At 40.2% G+C, this 18,061-nt stretch overlaps 1 protein-coding gene and 1 pseudogene across 1 annotated transcript; both read left to right on the top strand.

Annotated features, from left to right (window-relative positions):
- The first annotated feature begins 351 nt into the window (after positions 1-351).
- LOC139414149 (zinc finger protein 835-like) lies at positions 352-5,587 on the top strand. Its single transcript, XM_071162030.1, has 2 exons — positions 352-827; positions 1,938-5,587. Exons 1-2 carry the CDS (start codon positions 518-520, stop codon positions 2,783-2,785), a joined length of 1,158 nt encoding a protein of 385 aa, XP_071018131.1. The 5' UTR covers positions 352-517; the 3' UTR covers positions 2,786-5,587.
- A 9,107-nt stretch (positions 5,588-14,694) lies between these two features.
- Positions 14,695-17,028, top strand: LOC139412561 (zinc finger protein 239-like; annotated as a pseudogene).
- Positions 17,029-18,061: the final 1,033 nt, after the last annotated feature.

The following is an 18,061-nucleotide window of genomic DNA, read 5'->3' as shown; positions in this document are numbered from 1 at the left end:
GATAACTGTCAGAAGTTTTGTATATGCTTCTGCATGACTTTTGCATTTTGCTTTGCACCAGATCTTGAGACTAATACAACCTCATAGTTTGTCTGAGGTTAAGATTACTCCAGTGATAGATCCTTTATTCAAGTTGATAACATGATAACCAATAACCATAATACAAGCCATGATTTACTCAATATTAAACAGCGATTCTGCAAACTATATGAATAATTCCTACCGTAAGATAATTCTACAAATACAACGTTAAGTACTCAAATATTTATCTGAGTAATGCGCCTTCTAGTCTCCACGCGGTAGGTGGCGCTTTATCTATCTTAACTCTAACCGGATGCGCTCGCAAGGAAGGTCACAGTTATCGAAGATGGCGAAGTGTTGACAATAAGCCATATATTCTTACCAATATTACTATTTATTGAACAAGCTGGGTAAAAAAAAAAATTTGTAAAGGTTTTTCATCTTCATAGTAGTTCTACAGTAGTTGTGACCGGTTTCACAAAACCAAGGGCTTAAAATGTTGGAGACGAGTGGTTTGCGTCAACGGATAAGCTCCGTCATGGACATTCTAACCTCCGCTGCGGTGACAGAGATTTGCAAATTAGTAGAGGATTGCTGTGGAGCATTAAGTGTAGAAGTCTCTCAAAGCAAAGAGCAAATCAAAATGCTAGAGAAGCAACTCAGCCTGACCGAGTCGAGGTACATGTCGGTGAGTGGCGAAGGAGGTCAGACGCCTGTCAGCAGCGGCTCACCAATAAACAACAGTCCTTCGGGCAATTACCCCACGGCCAATGCCGATGACGCGGACGACACTCACGATGACAAAGGTGGGCTATCGATTTGTAACTGGCTGTTGTCAGCCTTTGACCTAATCGTAAACTAAGAAATGGTCAAGTTGATCTCTCTCTCTCTCCCCGGTAGCGCTGTACTCCAAATAGAGATCAATGGCAGTGGTGTAAAGTACTACATAAGTCGTTTGTATGGGTATCTGTACTTTACTGTTTATATTTTTGACAACTTTTACTTCACTACATTCCTAATGAAAGTAATGTACTTTTTACTTTTACTCCATACATTGACACTCAAAAGTACTTGTTTCATTTTGAATGCCAGGACAGGATGATGGTCCAATTAATGCACTTATCAAGAGAACATCCCTGGTCATCCCTACTGCCTCTGATCTGGCAGACTCTAAACACATACTTCTTTTGTAAATAATGTCTGAGTGTTGGAGTGTGCCCCTGGCTATCTGTAAAAAAGAACAACAAGAAAATTGTGCCGTTCGCTTAATATAAGGAATTTGAAATGATTTACTTTTATTACTTTTGATACTTTAGTATATTTAAAACCAAATCATTTTAGGAGGGGCTGGAGATGATGAATACGAAGAGAAAATAAAATACAAATATAAATGCCCCTTTAAGAGATTTTATACATTTTGTTTTGAGATAATCTTCATCAGGTAATGTAACATTTTGTGAATTTGAAGCATTTATTTAATAAAAACAAGCACACAGAATTCATAAGGGTAGGGGGGGGGGGGGGGGCGAAATAATTAAACAGACTTTCCAAACATGGGTCTGTTGTAGATCCACTTCCCCTCTGCTTACCTCATGTAAAAAAAATAAAAGTCCCCCACAACTTGTTGATTTTTTTTCTGTGCAGGACTTTTATTTTGACATGAGGTAAGCGAAGAGGAAGTGGGTCTACAACAGACCCATGTTTGGAAAGTCTGTTTAATTTACATTCTATTATGTTTTTTTTCCAAATTTAAGTCAAATTAAATTTAAACTAACTTCTGTCCTCCGGCAGACTTCTGTTTTTTAATTTAAAAAACCCCAACTAATTCCTAGCATTGCTAGTGTGTAAATAGTAGCGTTGCTAAAACCAGCTGATCAGCATTTCAGTTCTAACTCATCCTTTCTCCTTCCCTTCAGATTTCCAGCAGTTCATTGTCTCTGAAGTGGAGTTTCTCCCTGAGCAGCAGCATTGTAAGCAGGAGTTGAGCCCCATCCTGGGGCAAGATGACTGGAACCCCATACAGATTAAAGAGGAACAGGAGGAATTCAGGATCATCCAGGAGGAGGAAGACTCTGTATTCACTCCTGCCTGGGTGAAAGGTGACTATGATCAGTACTCAACTCAGTCCTCACAAACCCAAAGTGAAGAATATGAAGACAGAATGGCCTCAACTGAACAGATCAAAACAGAACCTAAGGAAGATAATTCCTCAGAGCCAACAAGTGACTCTCATCCCCAGTGCAAATTGAAGAAGACATGGACAGAAATAGGACAAAGCTCGAGGGGTAGAAAAACCATGGATCTAAGGTCGCCAGTGCAAATGAGTCACACAGAGGAGAAACCATTTTGCTGTAGTGATTGTGGTGAACGTTTCACTCAGATGGGAAAACTGGATGCTCATAGGAAGGCCCACAAAGGAAAGAAACCGCATCGCTGTAATGAATGTGGCAAATGTTTTACTCAAATTGGGTATCTAAACTATCACAGAAAGACTCACACAGGGGAGAAACCTCATCGCTGTCATGATTGTGGCAAATGTTTCTATCGAGTTGGTGATCTGACACTTCATATGAGGATTCACACAGGGGAAAAACCACTTTGCTGCCAGGTCTGTGGCAAATGTTTTGCTCGTCCTAGTAATCTGAGGTCTCACATTAGGATTCACACAGAGAAATGTTATTCCTGTCATTATTGTGGCAAATATTTTCGACGTAAAGATAGTCTGACCGTGCACATGAGGATTCACACAAGGGAAGTCATATAATTGTTGCTATAGTAGCACATCTTTCAGCACTGGCGGTAGACACATGAGTTCATGTGAGGATAAATCACATGAGCTATAAACTATATCGCTGTCAGGATTGTTGTAAATGTTTCAATAATTGTAAGAATATGAGGAGACCAAGAGCAGGAACCACATGCTACCATGACTTGCAAATATTTCATAACTGCCTTTCTTTAACATTAGCTAGGTTTCCATTCAATTGGCGACAGATATTAATGTGAATATTCTAAATTCTGCATAAAGAAAATTTGCGCATTTTCCCACCAGTTTCCACCAAGCAGACTTGTTGTGGATAAAAATCAGTGTGTGATGACGTGGTGCACACAATGTACATTTTCGCTTAAGTTTTCATGTACCAAATAAAAATCTAACTATGTGAATAGTTTTGTCACAAACTGTTGCTTTAAATAGCAAATGTGCCTACTCTTGTCTTGGCTCGTGCTCTCTAACCAACAGGTCGCAGAGACAGGGTAGGCTGTGAGGGTAGGCTAGCATTCATGATGAGATTTATTATGGATAAGAGTGAGAATATTTGTATTCATGTCAATAAGACCCTCAATATTTTTGAGAAAAGAGCATCAAGCTCATACCATGCACTTTCACCACCCTGTGAAGTTCATCATAACATGACACATTCTACTCTGATTTAGCCATCGTCTCCTGTGTTCCTGACCCTGAGTTGGCTCTAGAAAATGTATTCTCCATATTTATTCCTCTGGCAGATACACACACCCTTTTTAAACAATTCAGAGTCAAAGATTGATCTAACCCTTGGCTTGAATCTGAGTTATCTGAGCTCATTCAGATGAGAAATCAGGCCTGGCCAATTCAAGGAAACTGACTTTGTAGTGGACTGACAATGTTTTAGACAATTGAGAAACAGATGTCCTATCTCGATTTCAGAAGCTTAATCAAGCAATCTCTGACTCTGCTGGTGATCCTTCTAAGTTTTGGAAAACAGTCAATGCGCTGAATAGAACACATTCCTCTTCTTCCCTGCCAAGGCAGGCCTCTGGCATCATAACTGAGAAGAATGGGATAAGTGATGCTTTTAGTCATCTTTTTTTATCTTGGCAGGCTTTTTACTTGAGAAAAACTGGTTTAATTGGTAGGTCAATCAACTGCTCTTCCCTCTGCCAGCCTCCAGCTGACACGACGGTTAACCTGTCAACTTATAGTGAATCTTTGTTTATTTCAACAATTTACTATCTGTGATGTACCTTGCTTTGCTTAAGATTGATGTGTAAAACTTTTTATTTATTTAAATAATAATAATAAAATCCCCTGGGGCTAATATGCTTGATCCATTTTTGCTGCAGTTCTCTGCCCCCCTGATTGCTGAATTATTAACCCATATTTATCCTGACCATTATACAGTGGGGAAAAAAGTATTTAGTCAGCCACCAATTGTGCAAGTTCTCCCACTTAAAAATATGAGAGAGGCCTGTAATTTATCATAGGTACACTTCAACTATGACAGACAAAATGAGAAAAACATTTTTTATGAATTTATTTGCAAATTATGGTGGAAAATAAGTATTTGGTCAATAACAAAAGTTTATCTCAATACTTTGTTATATACCCTTTGTTGGCAATGACCGAGGTCAAACGTTCCACACACTGTTGCTGGTATTTTGACCCATTCCTCCATGCAGATATCCTCTAGAGCAGTGATGTTTTGGGGCTTTTGCTGGGCAACACAGACTTTCAACTCCCTCCAAAGATTTTCTATGGGGTTGAGATCTGGAGACTGGCTAGGCCACTCCAGGACCTTAAAATGCTTCTTACGAAGCCACTCCTTCGTTGCCCGGGCGGTGTGTTTGGGATCATTGTCATGCTGAAAGACCCAGCCACGTTTCATCTTCAATGCCCTTGCTGATGGAAGGAGGTTTTCACTCAAAATCTCACGATACATGGCCCCATTCATTCTTTCCTTTACACGGATCAGTCGTCCTGGTCCCTTTGCAGAAAAACAGCCCCAAAGCATGTTTCCACCCCCATGCTTCACAGTAGGTATGGTGTTCTTTGGATGCAACTCAGCATTCTTTGTCCTCCAAACACGACGAGTTGAGTTTTTACCAAAAAGTTATATTTTGGTTTCATCTGACCATATGACATTCTCCCAATCTTCCTCTCGATCATCCAAATGCTCTCTAGCAAACTTCAGACGGGCCTGGACATGTACTGGCTTAAGCAAGGGGACACGTCTGGCACTGCAGGATTTGAGTCCCTGGCGGCGTAGTGTGTTACTGATGGTAGGCTTTGTTACTTTGGTCCCAGCTCTCTGCAGGTCATTCACTAGGTCCCCCCGTGTGGTTCTGGGATTTTTGCTCACCGTTCTTGTGATCATTTTGACCCTACGGGGTGAGATCTTGCGTGGAGCCCCAGATCGAGGGAGATTATCAGTGGTCTTGTATGTCTTCCATTTCCTAATAATTGCTCCCACAGTTGATTTCTTCAAACCAAGCTGCTTACCTATTGCAGATTCAGTCTTCCCAGCCTGGTGCAGGTCTACAATTTTGTTTCTGGTGTCCTTTGACAGCTCTTTGGTCTTGGCCATAGTGGAGTTTGGAGTGTGACTGTTTGAGGTTGTGGACAGGTGTCTTTTATACTGATAACAAGTTCAAACAGGTGCCATTAATACAGGTAACGAGTGGAGGACAGAGGAGCCTCTTAAAAAAGAAGTTACAGGTCTGTGAGAGACCGAAATCTTGCTTGTTTGTAGGTGACCAAATACTTATTTTCCACCATAATTTGCAAATAAATTCATTTAAAGTCCTACAATGTGATTTTCTGGATTTTTTTCTCTCATTTTGTCTGTCATAGTTGAAGAGTACCTATGGTGGAAATTACAGGCCTCTCTCATCTTTTTAAGTGGGAGAACTTGCACAATTGGTGGCTGACTAAATACTTTTTTTGCCCCACTGTACATAGACTTGAAATGGCCACTTTAATTATGGAACACTAGTCACTTTACTCATGTTTAATGTTTACATACTGCTTTACTCATCTCATGTGTATATACTGTATTCTATTCTACTGTATTTTAGTCTATGCCACTCTGACATTGCACATCTTAATATTGATATATTCCTTAATTCCATTATTTTCCTTTTAGGTTGTGTGCATTGTTGTGAATTGTTAGATATCACTGCATGGTTGGAGCTAGAGAAACAAGCATCACCACACCTGCAATAACATCTGCTAAACATGTGTATGTGAATGTGACAAATAACATTTGATTTGATTTAACTCGCATAAAAACTGTGGATGGAAATGTGGCTACTGTGTATGAGACACAGGAGGAATCTTACAAGTGTCTCAAATGCTTAAGTGCCAAAAGTGCATTGAATTGTCTTCAGAATACACACTGAGAAAAAACTATATAGGCTAAGTGATGATTGCTTCATAACAAAGGCTTAAGCAGACACATGGAGAGAATGCACAGGACATGACTGTGCCCTGTGTAGGGAAGGGCATCAGTTACTATTGTTCATAGTTTAACTTGATTATATTAGTCTCATTTTATAACTTTCCATGTGAACCCTGCCAGGCAATCACTGCACAACATCTGTCAAATAATTGGTCCAACGATAGTGATACAATTATCTTGATCTGATGAAATCCACGTCGATGCATGCTGTAACCGAGTCTAGCTCAAACGGTCACTTAAACTGGTCCTATTGAATCCAGTAGAGACCATTAGATTCCAGTTCAGCCCACTAGACACCAGTAGCCATTCTCTACCTGAACAAGCTGGATTTTCACCTAGGGAATTGATACATTGTTTATCTACACATACATGTATGATACCTACTTCGGTGTGTAGTTATCGTGTGTTTAACCCTCTATTATTATTTTATATATAAAAAATAATTGATATTTAAAAAAATATATTAAAAAAATAATTATATATATATTCTTAAAAAATAATGATAATAATCACAGCCCCCATCTCCGCGGGAGGTCTTTTGCCTTTTGGTAGGCCGTAGTTGTAAATAAAAATGTGTTCTTAACTGACTTGCCTAGTTAAATAAAGGTTACATTTAAAAAAATGAGTATTTTCATCCTTGTAAGTCATAAAACATTTTATGGAAAGGTTATGGAATGATTTCTTGAAGAGTGGGAATCCTGTTTTTTTTTTTTTTTATTTTTTACCTAAACAATTGAGTTTGAGTTGAGTTTATTTGTATTTTTACAGGGACAGTGCACATTAATCAACGTTTCAGTAAAAGTGCCGGTTTTAGCCAGCCGGCTAATTTTCAACCGCAGTCCCTGGGCAGGTTATTAAAAACAATTACAATATAGACAATAGCAACATAGAACAAGCAAGACATAGCAACATAGGACAAGCAAGACATAGCATACAGACAGAGCAACATAGGACAAGCAAGACGTAGCATACAGACAGAGCAACATAAAACAAAAAGCAGCAAGACAAAATTCATAAAAGCAACAAAGTGTTTCCACACCTCACAAGCTACAGACAACAGACAACATGGAAAGCGGCAACACACAGCTAGGGACCATGTTCACAAATCTGATTGACCTTTAGCCATGTCTTCAAGCATTTTGTGAAAGTGTGATATGTGGTGCAGTTACAGTGCCTTGCGAAAGTATTCGGCCCCCTTGAACTTTGCGACCTTTTGCCACATTTCAGGCTTCAAACATAAAGATATAAAACTGTATTTTTTTGTGAAGAATCAACAACAAGTGGGACACAATCATGAAGTGGAACGACATTTATTGGATATTTCAAACTTTTTTAACAAATCAAAAACTGAAAAATTGGGCGTGCAAAATTATTCAGCCCCTTTACTTTCAGTGCAGCAAACTCTCTCCAGAAGTTCAGTGAGGATCTCTGAATGATCCAATGTTGACCTAAATGACTAATGATGATAAATACAATCCACCTGTGTGTAATCAAGTCTCCGTATAAATGCACCTGCACTGTGATAGTCTCAGAGGTCCGTTAAAAGCGCAGAGAGCATCATGAAGAACAAGGAACACACCAGGCAGGTCCGAGATACTGTTGTGAAGAAGTTTAAAGCCGGATTTGGATACAAAAATATTTCCCAAGCTTTAAACATCCCAAGGAGCACTGTGCAAGCGATAATATTGAAATGGAAGGAGTATCAGACCACTGCAAATCTACCAAGACCTGGCCGTCCCTCTAAACTTTCAGCTCATACAAGGAGAAGACTGATCAGAGATGCAGCCAAGAGGCCCATGATCACTCTGGATGAACTGCAGAGCTCTACAGCTGAGGTGGGAGACTCTGTCCATAGGACAACAATCAGTCGTATATTGCACAAATCTGGCCTTTATGGAAGAGTGGCAAGAAGAAAGCCATTTCTTAAAGATATCCATAAAAAGTGTCGTTTAAAGTTTGCCACAAGCCACCTGGGAGACACACCAAGCATGTGGAAGAAGGTGCTCTGGTCAGATGAAACCAAAATTGAACTTTTTGGCAACAATACAAAACGTTATGTTTGGCGTAAAAGCAACACAGCTGAACACACCATCCCCACTGTCAAACATGGTGGTGGCAGCATCATGGTTTGGGCCTGCTTTTCTTCAGCAGGGACAGGGAAGATGGTTAAAATTGATGGGAAGATGGATGGAGCCAAATACAGGACCATTCTGGAAGAAAACCTGATGGAGTCTGCAAAAGACCTGAGACTGGGACGGAGATTTGTCTTCCAACAAGACAATGATCCAAAACATAAAGCAAAATCTACAATGGAATGGTTCAAAAATAAACATATCCAGGTGTTAGAATGGCCAAGTCAAAGTCCAGACCTAAATCCAATCGAGAATCTGTGGAAAGAACTGAAAACTGCTGTTCACAAATGCTCTCCATCCAACCTCACTGAGCTCGAGCTGTTTTGCAAGGAGGAATGGGAAAAAATGGCAGTCTCTCGATGTGCAAAACTGATAGAGACATACCCCAAGCGACTTACAGCTGTAATCGCAGCAAAAGGTGGCGCTACAAAGTATTAACTTAAGGGGGCTGAATAATTTTGCACGCCCAATTTTTCAGTTTTTGATTTGTTAAAAAATTTTGAAATATCCAATAAATGTCGTTCCACTTCATGATTGTGTCCCACTTGTTGTTGATTCTTCACAAAAAAATACAGTTTTATATCTTTATGTTTGAAGCCTGAAATGTGGCAAAAGGTCGCAAAGTTCAAGGGGGCCGAATACTTTCGCAAGGCACTGTATGTGTGTCTCATGGCAGTGTATTCCAGACATGGGAAGCTCTCACAGAGAATGCAGATTTACTAAAGGTGCTTTTCCTTAGGGGAACTATACAGTCACCTCTCATGGCAGACCTTGTGGATCTGCTGCCATATGTCTGGGTTTTCTGTTTAACAAAAATATTGAGTGGAGGAGGAGCCAGACCATTAAGGATCTTGAATACAAGACATGCGTCGGTGTATTGCACAAGAGTTTCCCAACTCAAGAGCTCATGCTTTCTAAGAATGTGACAATGATGATGGCTATTGGGCTTCCTATCAAGCACTTTGAGAGCCTGTTTGTAGACAGACTGAATAGGTTTTAATGTTGTACAGCAAGCTTGGGCCCAACTAGTCAAGCAGTATGTTAAGTGGGGGAGTATCATAGATTTGAAGTACAGTTTTGCTACCTCTGTAGTCAAACAATTTTGTATAAATCGGAAATTAGCTAGGTTGAATTTGGTTATTTGAATTACCTTTTTCACATGCTTTTTAAAAGAGAGGTTGGAATCAAGTATGATGCCAAGGTACTTAAAATCGGATACCACCTGGAGCTTCTCCCCTGACACATAGACATCTGGCTCAGTAGCATCTGTTGCCCTCTTTGTGAAGAACATGCAAACAGTTTTTTTCACATTGAGATGCAAACACGAGTCACTGAGCCACTTTGTTGCCTGGACCATTACAGTAGTGAGTTCTTGTGCAGCTTGTTGTTTGCTCTTTGCATGCTCATATATCACTGTATCATCTGCATACATTTGAACTTCAGACCCAGTACAGACAGAAGGCAGATCATTAATGTACAGGCTGAACAGGAGGGGTCCCAGTATTGACCCTTGGGGCACGCCCACATCATAGCTACGAGTGGGCGACAGCTCATTGCTCACTCTGACACACTGAGTTCTGCCTTCAAAGTATGATTTCATCCATCTCAAGGCATCAGGGGAAAAGTTGAACTTGGACAATTTTGTGATGAGAATCTCATGGTTAACAGTATCAAAAGCCTTCCTTAGGTCCAGAAACACAGCCCCAACAGCACCCCCTTTGTCCATCTTGGACTTCACATTTTCCAGAAGAAAGCAGTTGGGCAATTACTTCATTACTTCAAGAGATCCGTGTGTTTTATAACTAGTATAAAATGTTAATTCCATTTTTACTTTTATTGTTAATTTTACAGTTTCACATAATATTCTTACTTTGAAGGATTAAAATAACTTGCCCCGGAAGTTCTTCATTACTCTTGTAGGCTTCACAGGTGACGGAACGCAATACGAGCTAGCCATGGGCATTATCTGTAAAAAATTCTAAATTGGAGTTGTTGAGAGTGATTTTTAGCCAACGATGTACAGAGCCTGCGGATGAGATATTCAGAGGCGTTGCAAAAACGATATCAGAGTACCAGGACAACGTTTATCTATCGAAAGAGGACAACCGACGTCTACAGGGGCTGCTTGACATCATCCTGAAACCTGAGATAAAGTTGTATAGAGCAGGTTTGTTACTTTCTCAGTATTCAACATTCATTTTAAAAACATTTGCATTCTTGAGGATTTAATTCAGTGCTGCAGGAAGCTAGCTTAAGTAACGTGGCTATAAAACCTGTGTGGCTATGGCTAGCAAACTAGGCAGCAATGTTGAAGGGGTGATCAGGGGTTGTCACTAGTTGCCACAGCCACAAAATCAATCGGCTCTATTGTAAACATTTATAAAAACAAAAAGTCGATTTTTGGTATTAATTTAAGGTCAGGTGTAAGGTTAGCATTGGGTTAAACAGATTTTAAGAAGATAAATTGTAGAATAGGCGGGGTTTTTGACTTTGAAACAGAGACCGTGGAGCATGTATTGCAACAGTGTGGGCAGTATCAGAGAGAAAGAGGTTGCGATCTAGAATGAGGGAGAAGGGGATACAGGAAATCAGTTTAACGTGTATATTGAGTAGAACGTCCTTAGATATAGTCTCAAATATTTTATATTTTTTAAGAGCAATGGGGCTGGCAGGTAGGTTTTAGTTTTACCCTGTCACTGGTCCACACTCCAGGACAGTAGGTGGCGGTAATTCACCATAACGTTGGATGCCAAGATTGACCACACCAAATAAGAAGTAGATGACTTTGGCTGTGGTATCTAGTGACGCAACAATGGCTGGGGGCATCTTCATTACGCCAATTCTGTTGCAAAACAATCAGTAAACAGAAGCGAATGAAACGAGAGGGACCTACCAGAATTTGTCAAATAGAAACACTCGTTTGCTCTGTTTGGTTCTTAAAAACTGAACGGTTTCCGTAATGAAAACGCCCCAGATATGCTGTATGAGGAGATGCTTGTCTTCTCCCTAACAATTGGATTTGATGTCCACAGAGCAGAACGGAGGGCTGTCAAGTTCATTCCTGTTCCTCTCTTTGGATTGGTGGAAATATCTTGTTATTTGAATTTTCTTTTGAATATTTGACGAGGGGTGTTTAAGTCAACGGACAATATTCAATGGAGAATGAGACGCTATGCTATCCTCATGAATATGCATTGAAGTCTTGAATTTCAACTCCGATAGTGTTTTTTTTCTCAAAGTTACCAGGATGTCAGTGCATCATATTTATATCAGTGGCACCATCATTTGGGAGGATGGGCTTCTAGTATGGAGTCAATGGAAATGTATTAATGTATGTGTTTGATATCATTCCATTTTCTCCATTCCAGCCAATATTATTAGCGGTCCTCCTCTCACCAGCCTTCTGCAGTACACTTGTAATAACCTAAGTGTTACAAAACTTATATTCAATCAAAAAAAGCCTAATTTATCAAAATGGCAATACATTTTTAGCTTGACAAAATTCCACACTCATTGCCCCCCCATTCAAAAACTCCTCACTTGCGTGATAATTAATGACCTGCTTAATGTGGACAGATTTGGGGTGGAGTAAACCCTCTCGCTTCACCTCTTCCCCTCTGCCATGACTCCACTAGCAGCCTGCCTCTGCATCATTTCTAGCCTGAACAGTCGTTAGTAGTCGCTGTTTCTGTCTTTTGATGTTCCCACTATTGTTTGAACAGACATTGTACATTGGCTAGCACACTAATTTCCCTGCTATACATTAAACATCCTCCATTCAGGTTGCAAAAGATGTCGGTGTCCTCCTTACTAACTTAAATGGATAGAGGCAAAAAAAAGAAAAAACGGGCAGAATATGCCTCCTGTCTTAATGAAACACTTTTCAAGTTAATAGCCAAATCAACTGAAATCAACACAATTATTTTATTTAGGGCTGTCCCTGACAACAACAAAAAAGTCTTGGTTGACCGAAAGTCTTCTGTTCTTTTCACAAATCTAATGCTCAATTTGTCAACATATATTTTTTTCTATATATAGAGCCACTCTATTTTAATAAAATCAACTATATGCATTGAGCTTGTCTGATGCTTTAAGCTTACGATTTGATGCCTCAAGAGGGCGACAGAGATCTAGATAACCAGAAGAAGACATTTTTTTACCTGACCCACCTATTCTGCTCCAGCTCCTGCTGGCTTTTTCTGATTCTGCCATTACTCTCCTGAAGTTGCTGGTAATAGGCTACATGGGGAGTTGGCAACCTTTCTCATGTGGAATGCCAATTTATCTTACCATTTCTGAGGATCTGTGTGCCAGTTCTGGTTTTCATATGCACATTTTCACGAAACCGTTTAATTTAATTTATAACGTCTTCATATCTTAATCATTGTCATGTAGTTAATCAAAATTCTATCCAAATGAAAATGATACAAACCTAAAAAGTAATTTCTATTGCCATTGTCAACTATGTAAAAATAGCCTACATAAAGCCAACAAATGAAAATATTGCAGCCTGCAGGTAGACAATATCCTGATAAAAATAAATATCCTATAAATCACATTGGCTACATTTGGCCTGTCTGCAACAAACTTGAAACATTGTATTAACTTGGGTCCAGCTGGAAGCTTGCTACTTGCAACATTGTATAAAATACAGTGAGCTTGGGACAGACACAGCTGTAGGCCATTTGCGCAAGGGATAGGAAGCAGTGCTTGACTTGGGTAGGAGCTCACCAGAGCTGAGTACCGACACCCTCAAAACCGCTTGAGCTCCTGTTCCTCTTATAGAATATAAGCTCAAAAGTATTGTGGAGCTCCTGCACCTAAATATAAACAGTACCACGACCCAAAATGAGTACCAGAACCTATTTCAGTCCCAGTCAAGCACTAATAAAGAAGCCTATTTTTATGACTTTTCCACTGGATCAGAGCATGACATGTTCCCCTTTCACGCCGAGTGGTTATCAAAAGAGCGAAAGAGCTGGAAAGATTTTATTGTAATTGTAAAATACTTAGTTTGCTTGCTGTTTTTGAGGTGAAGAAAACATTACTTTGAGAAGCTCCACAGGTCATCAGTGGTGGTGCATTAAGCCAGTCAGAAATACTATCAGATCCCCAAATGGGCACCTTTTCTATGCCTACATTTGCACGCAGGCCAGGTAGCCTATAGAACTACTTCTATGCGTGCACATCCTTACACAACATTGACAGCAGCACTCTAAACAAAACACACCGACTAAATTGACAGAACTCAAATTGAATTAAATAAACCAAAACTTGTTTCTCACAAGTGTAGTATAGGTTGTGCAAACAATTGTCCATGGTGTGATGTGATGGTGTGGGGATTGCTGGTGACACTGTCTGTGATTTATTTATAATTCTAGGCACATTTAACCAGCATGGCTACCACAGCATTCTGCTATTTGACCAAGAAGGAGAGTGGTGGAGTGCTGCATCAGATGACCTGGCCTCCACAATCACCCAACCTCAATCCAATTGAGATGGTTTGAGATGAGTCGGACCGCAGAGTGAAGGAAAAGCAGTCAACAAGTGCTCAGCATATGTGGGAACCCCTTCAAGACTGTTGGAAAAGCATTCCAGATGAAGCTGGTTGAGAGAATGCCAAGAGTGTGCAAAGCTGTCAAGGCAAAGGGTGGCTACTTTGAAGAGTCTAAAATATATTTTTATTGAACACTTTTTTGGTTACTATATGTGTTATTTAATAGTTTTGATGTCATCACTATTATTCTACAATGTAGAAAATAGTACAAATAAAGAAAAACCCTTGAACAAGTAGGTGTTACACTAGCGGTCAAAAGTTTTATATGTAATGAGAATTAATATACACTAACAATCAAAAGCAAACATTTCACACAATGAATTTATGAAACAATGGATGTGCACAAATTGCCGGGAGAGAGCGCATTCTGGAGAGTGAACATGCGCCCAGATGAACAATGCACTTCAATCTGACGTTTGCATTTACCATGCAGCATTTATGATGATATGACCTCAGCAGAAGTCAGGGCATTCATACTTCTTGCGCTTCACAGAGCAGTGCAGAGATGTTGTCAAGAAAGTGAGTTTGTGTTTATACAGAATGTACCACCCCCACCTACTGTCAACCAATCATGTCAATGCGGAGCTATACAGAGCCCTCCACATTGTTGCAAAATTTGGGAGGCGCATGACGATGCGGTACAGAGCTCGATTTGGCCTCTACATGCCTCTGCATCACACCCTCCATACGGAGTCTCCGACCACATTTTCAAATCAAGCATAGATTGGCTGTAGTCTAGGCCTCCGCAATGGATTAGTTCACAGAGATGGGCGCAGATATATATATATATTTGTTACTGCTCGACTAAAACAATCTCGGTTGACCAACAGCCTAACGACCAAACAATCGACCAGTCGATTAATTGGGGTCAGCCCTAATTTGATTTGACATTGCACAGTTGCAATTCCATAGATGTTTTGCTAGTTGTGGCTTAAGTTAGCCAATGTTTGTAGTGGCTGTTTTAAAGATTTATAGGCTACTTTCAAGGTGAAGAACCAACTAGAATTACGTCGTAAAAGACTGAACTTATCCTTAAACAGGGACCCCGATTATTTTTGGCGGGATTTGTCTACACTGTCAGTTGAGGATGAAGCACTGCCTGACTTAAGGCAATGCAAAGACATCAGCTTATAAATTCTAACTCTTCTTTTCTCCATCCCTTCAGATTTTGAGCAGTTCATTGTCTCTGAGGTGGAGTTTCCCCCTGAGCAGCAGCACTTTGAACAAGAGTGGAGCCCCGATCTGGGGCAAGATGACTGGAACCCCATACAGATTAACAAGAACAGGAGGAATTCCGGATCATCCAGGAGGACGAAGACTCTGTATTCACTCCTGCCTGGGTGAAAAGTGACTATGATCAGTACTCAACTCAGTCCTCACAAACCCAAAGTGAAGAATACAAAGACAGACCAAAACCTAAGGAAGTGGATTATTCAAAGCCAACCAGTGGCTCTCGGCCCAAATCGAGGAGGACACAGACACAAAAGAGAAAAAGCTTTATCAGCTGCAAAGGAGGTGTCAGACAGCAGATAAACCATTTTGCTGTAGTGATTGTGGGGAATGTTTCACTCAGATGGGAAAACTGAATTCTCATAGGATCATGATACACTCCAGAGGTAATCAGTTTCGCTGTGATGAATGTGGCAAATGTTTTGCTCAGTGGGGATATCTGGATTCTCATATGAAGATTCACACAAGGGTGAATTGTGGCAAAGTATTCACTCAGTCTGACCGCTTCGAACCCTCCTTGACCAGTTTGAAGGATCACACAGGAGAGAAATGTTATTGCTGTGGGGAATGTGGCAAATATTTTTCTAATGCTGGGTCCCTGAATTATCATAGGAGGTCGCACACAGAGGAGAAATCGCATCGCTGCCATGATTGTGGCAAATGTTTTTTTAAATTTAGGGATCTGAATATTCACAGGAGGATTCACACAGGGGAGAAATGTTTTCGCTGCCAGTTCTGTGGAAAATGTTATAATCAGCACACTTCTCTAAGTTATCACATGAAGAATCACACAGGAGACATCTTGTAACTGTCATTATTGTGGCAAATATTTTCGTCATAAAGGTCATCTGACAACGCATATGAGGATTCACACGAGGGAAATCACATCATTGTCGCTATAGTAGCAGATCTTTAAGCACTGGCAGTCACAAGTGCATATGAGGATAATCAGATGAGCAGTAAACTATTTTGCTGTCAGGATTGTTGTAAATGGTTCACTCCTTCCAATCTGAATCGTCTGGGGAGACGGAGGGGAGGAACCACATTAATACCATGACTGGCTAATCTTTCACAACTGCCTTTCATTTGACACTGTGTATGAGACATTCACACAGGGGAGGATTCTTCCACGTTTTCTGTAGAAAATGCTTTAGTGCCAGAAGTGCGTTGACTAGTCATCGGAGAACACACAGCTAAGAACAACCTTCAAAGCCTAAAAGGGTCACCTTGCTTGAATGACCTTTACTCGGGTAGTCCTGAAGCCTGATTCTCTATTCAAATCAAATTTTATTGGTCACATACACATATTTAGCAGATGTTATTGCGGGTGTAGCGAAATGCTTGTGTTCCTAGCTCCAACAGTGCAATAGAAAGAAACAAAGGATCCAATTCGGGAAAGTTGTAATGCTGGGGAGTTACCGCCACTCTGATATCCAAAAGTACTTTCCGGCTCTATGTAATCACACAAAACGTTCTGGGCCAGTAATGTAAGAAATAACACACACAAAAAACAAAATACTGCAAAGTTACTTAGCTAGAAGCAAAGCTGCCATGTCTGTCGGCACCATCTACGCATAACTACTAAAAGGCCATAATCGGGACATTCTGCTTAACCTGTCATTTTCCATTCTGCATTGGCTGTAACTTTCATTAAGTGTAAAGCTATATTTTTCCACTGAGAACAGAACTTGTATGGTTAACTGTGTAGCCCGTCTCTTCCAGAAACCATTTTGTGTGTTTCATTGTTCAGTATCACCCATCGTCTATAATGATGCATGTATGTCTCATTCAGAATTAATATTCTTGTCACTCCGAAGAATAATTTGCCTTTGAGCCATTTTAGCAGTTGTATCTTGAAGAGGTTGCTGACTTTGTGGAGTGATCTCCCAGTAGGCCTACTGTTTGCAACATTAAATACTTTTTCTGAATGTGATGATCGTCACCTGACTCTCTTTTCACACTAACAATTTTCATTGGAGCCTTTAAGGCCATGATACACTTGGAATTTCTGGAGGTAATGTTGCCTCTGTATCATGGGCTTAAGAGTACACATGGAGAGAAACATGACTCTGTCCTGTGTGGGGGATGGGCATCACAGAAGATTGAGGCACATTTTGTAACTTCCACCTGTTAGTGGAGACATGCCACAGTTCTTATTTTAAAAGTAATTCAGTTTTTCAGAAGTATCTAATCCGATTACAATATTTTTTTTTAGTCAGATTAGTTTTGAATGTGTTGAAGTCTGTCCAGTGTTTTGGAGGGGAGTCGGTAGAGAATGGCGTTGCAGTAGTCCAGGCCGGATACAACAAAGGCGTGAATGAGGGTTTCAGCAGTGGGGTCAGTAAGAGAGGGTCTCAGTCATGAAATGTTTGTAAGGTGGAAGAAGGCTGACTTGGTGGTTTACTTCACAGAAGATCCAATCAATATCATGAACGAGCAGGATTAGGTCAACATGAATGAGAAATACTCTTGGACATAAAGAAGGCAATATTATCCGGAAAGTATGCATTTTGAATGTATCAATAACATAATTCTGATACTCTCCTCATACAGAGACATTCAAAATATAACAGAATCCCTGTTTTTAATAATGTGAAAACAGACTTTGAACCAGAGCTGTGAGTTTCCTACAGTACTCTGTACTGTTTAATAGTTACATAATTCAAATCAAACTTGATTCACTTAGGGGCCTATTTACTCAGGACATTTACGCCATTCCTAGGCATGCCTTTACGCACTTCTCAGTAGTTGGTATTCGGACTAACCTTATGTAGGTGCGAAACGAGATTTGTGGGAGTGGCTCCCTTGCGTGCACTGAATGCATTTTGTTTTACCCCAGAAAACACCCACTGAGCGACAGACTGAATCGATCAGGTAATTTATTCAATTATTTTTTTCTGCTC

Source organism: Oncorhynchus clarkii, chromosome 7 (assembly GCF_045791955.1).
Source record: "Oncorhynchus clarkii lewisi isolate Uvic-CL-2024 chromosome 7, UVic_Ocla_1.0, whole genome shotgun sequence".
Classification (NCBI taxonomy): domain Eukaryota; kingdom Metazoa; phylum Chordata; class Actinopteri; order Salmoniformes; family Salmonidae; genus Oncorhynchus; species Oncorhynchus clarkii.
Note: the sequence above shows the minus strand (reverse complement) of the source record. Positions and strands in the feature narration are given on the sequence as shown.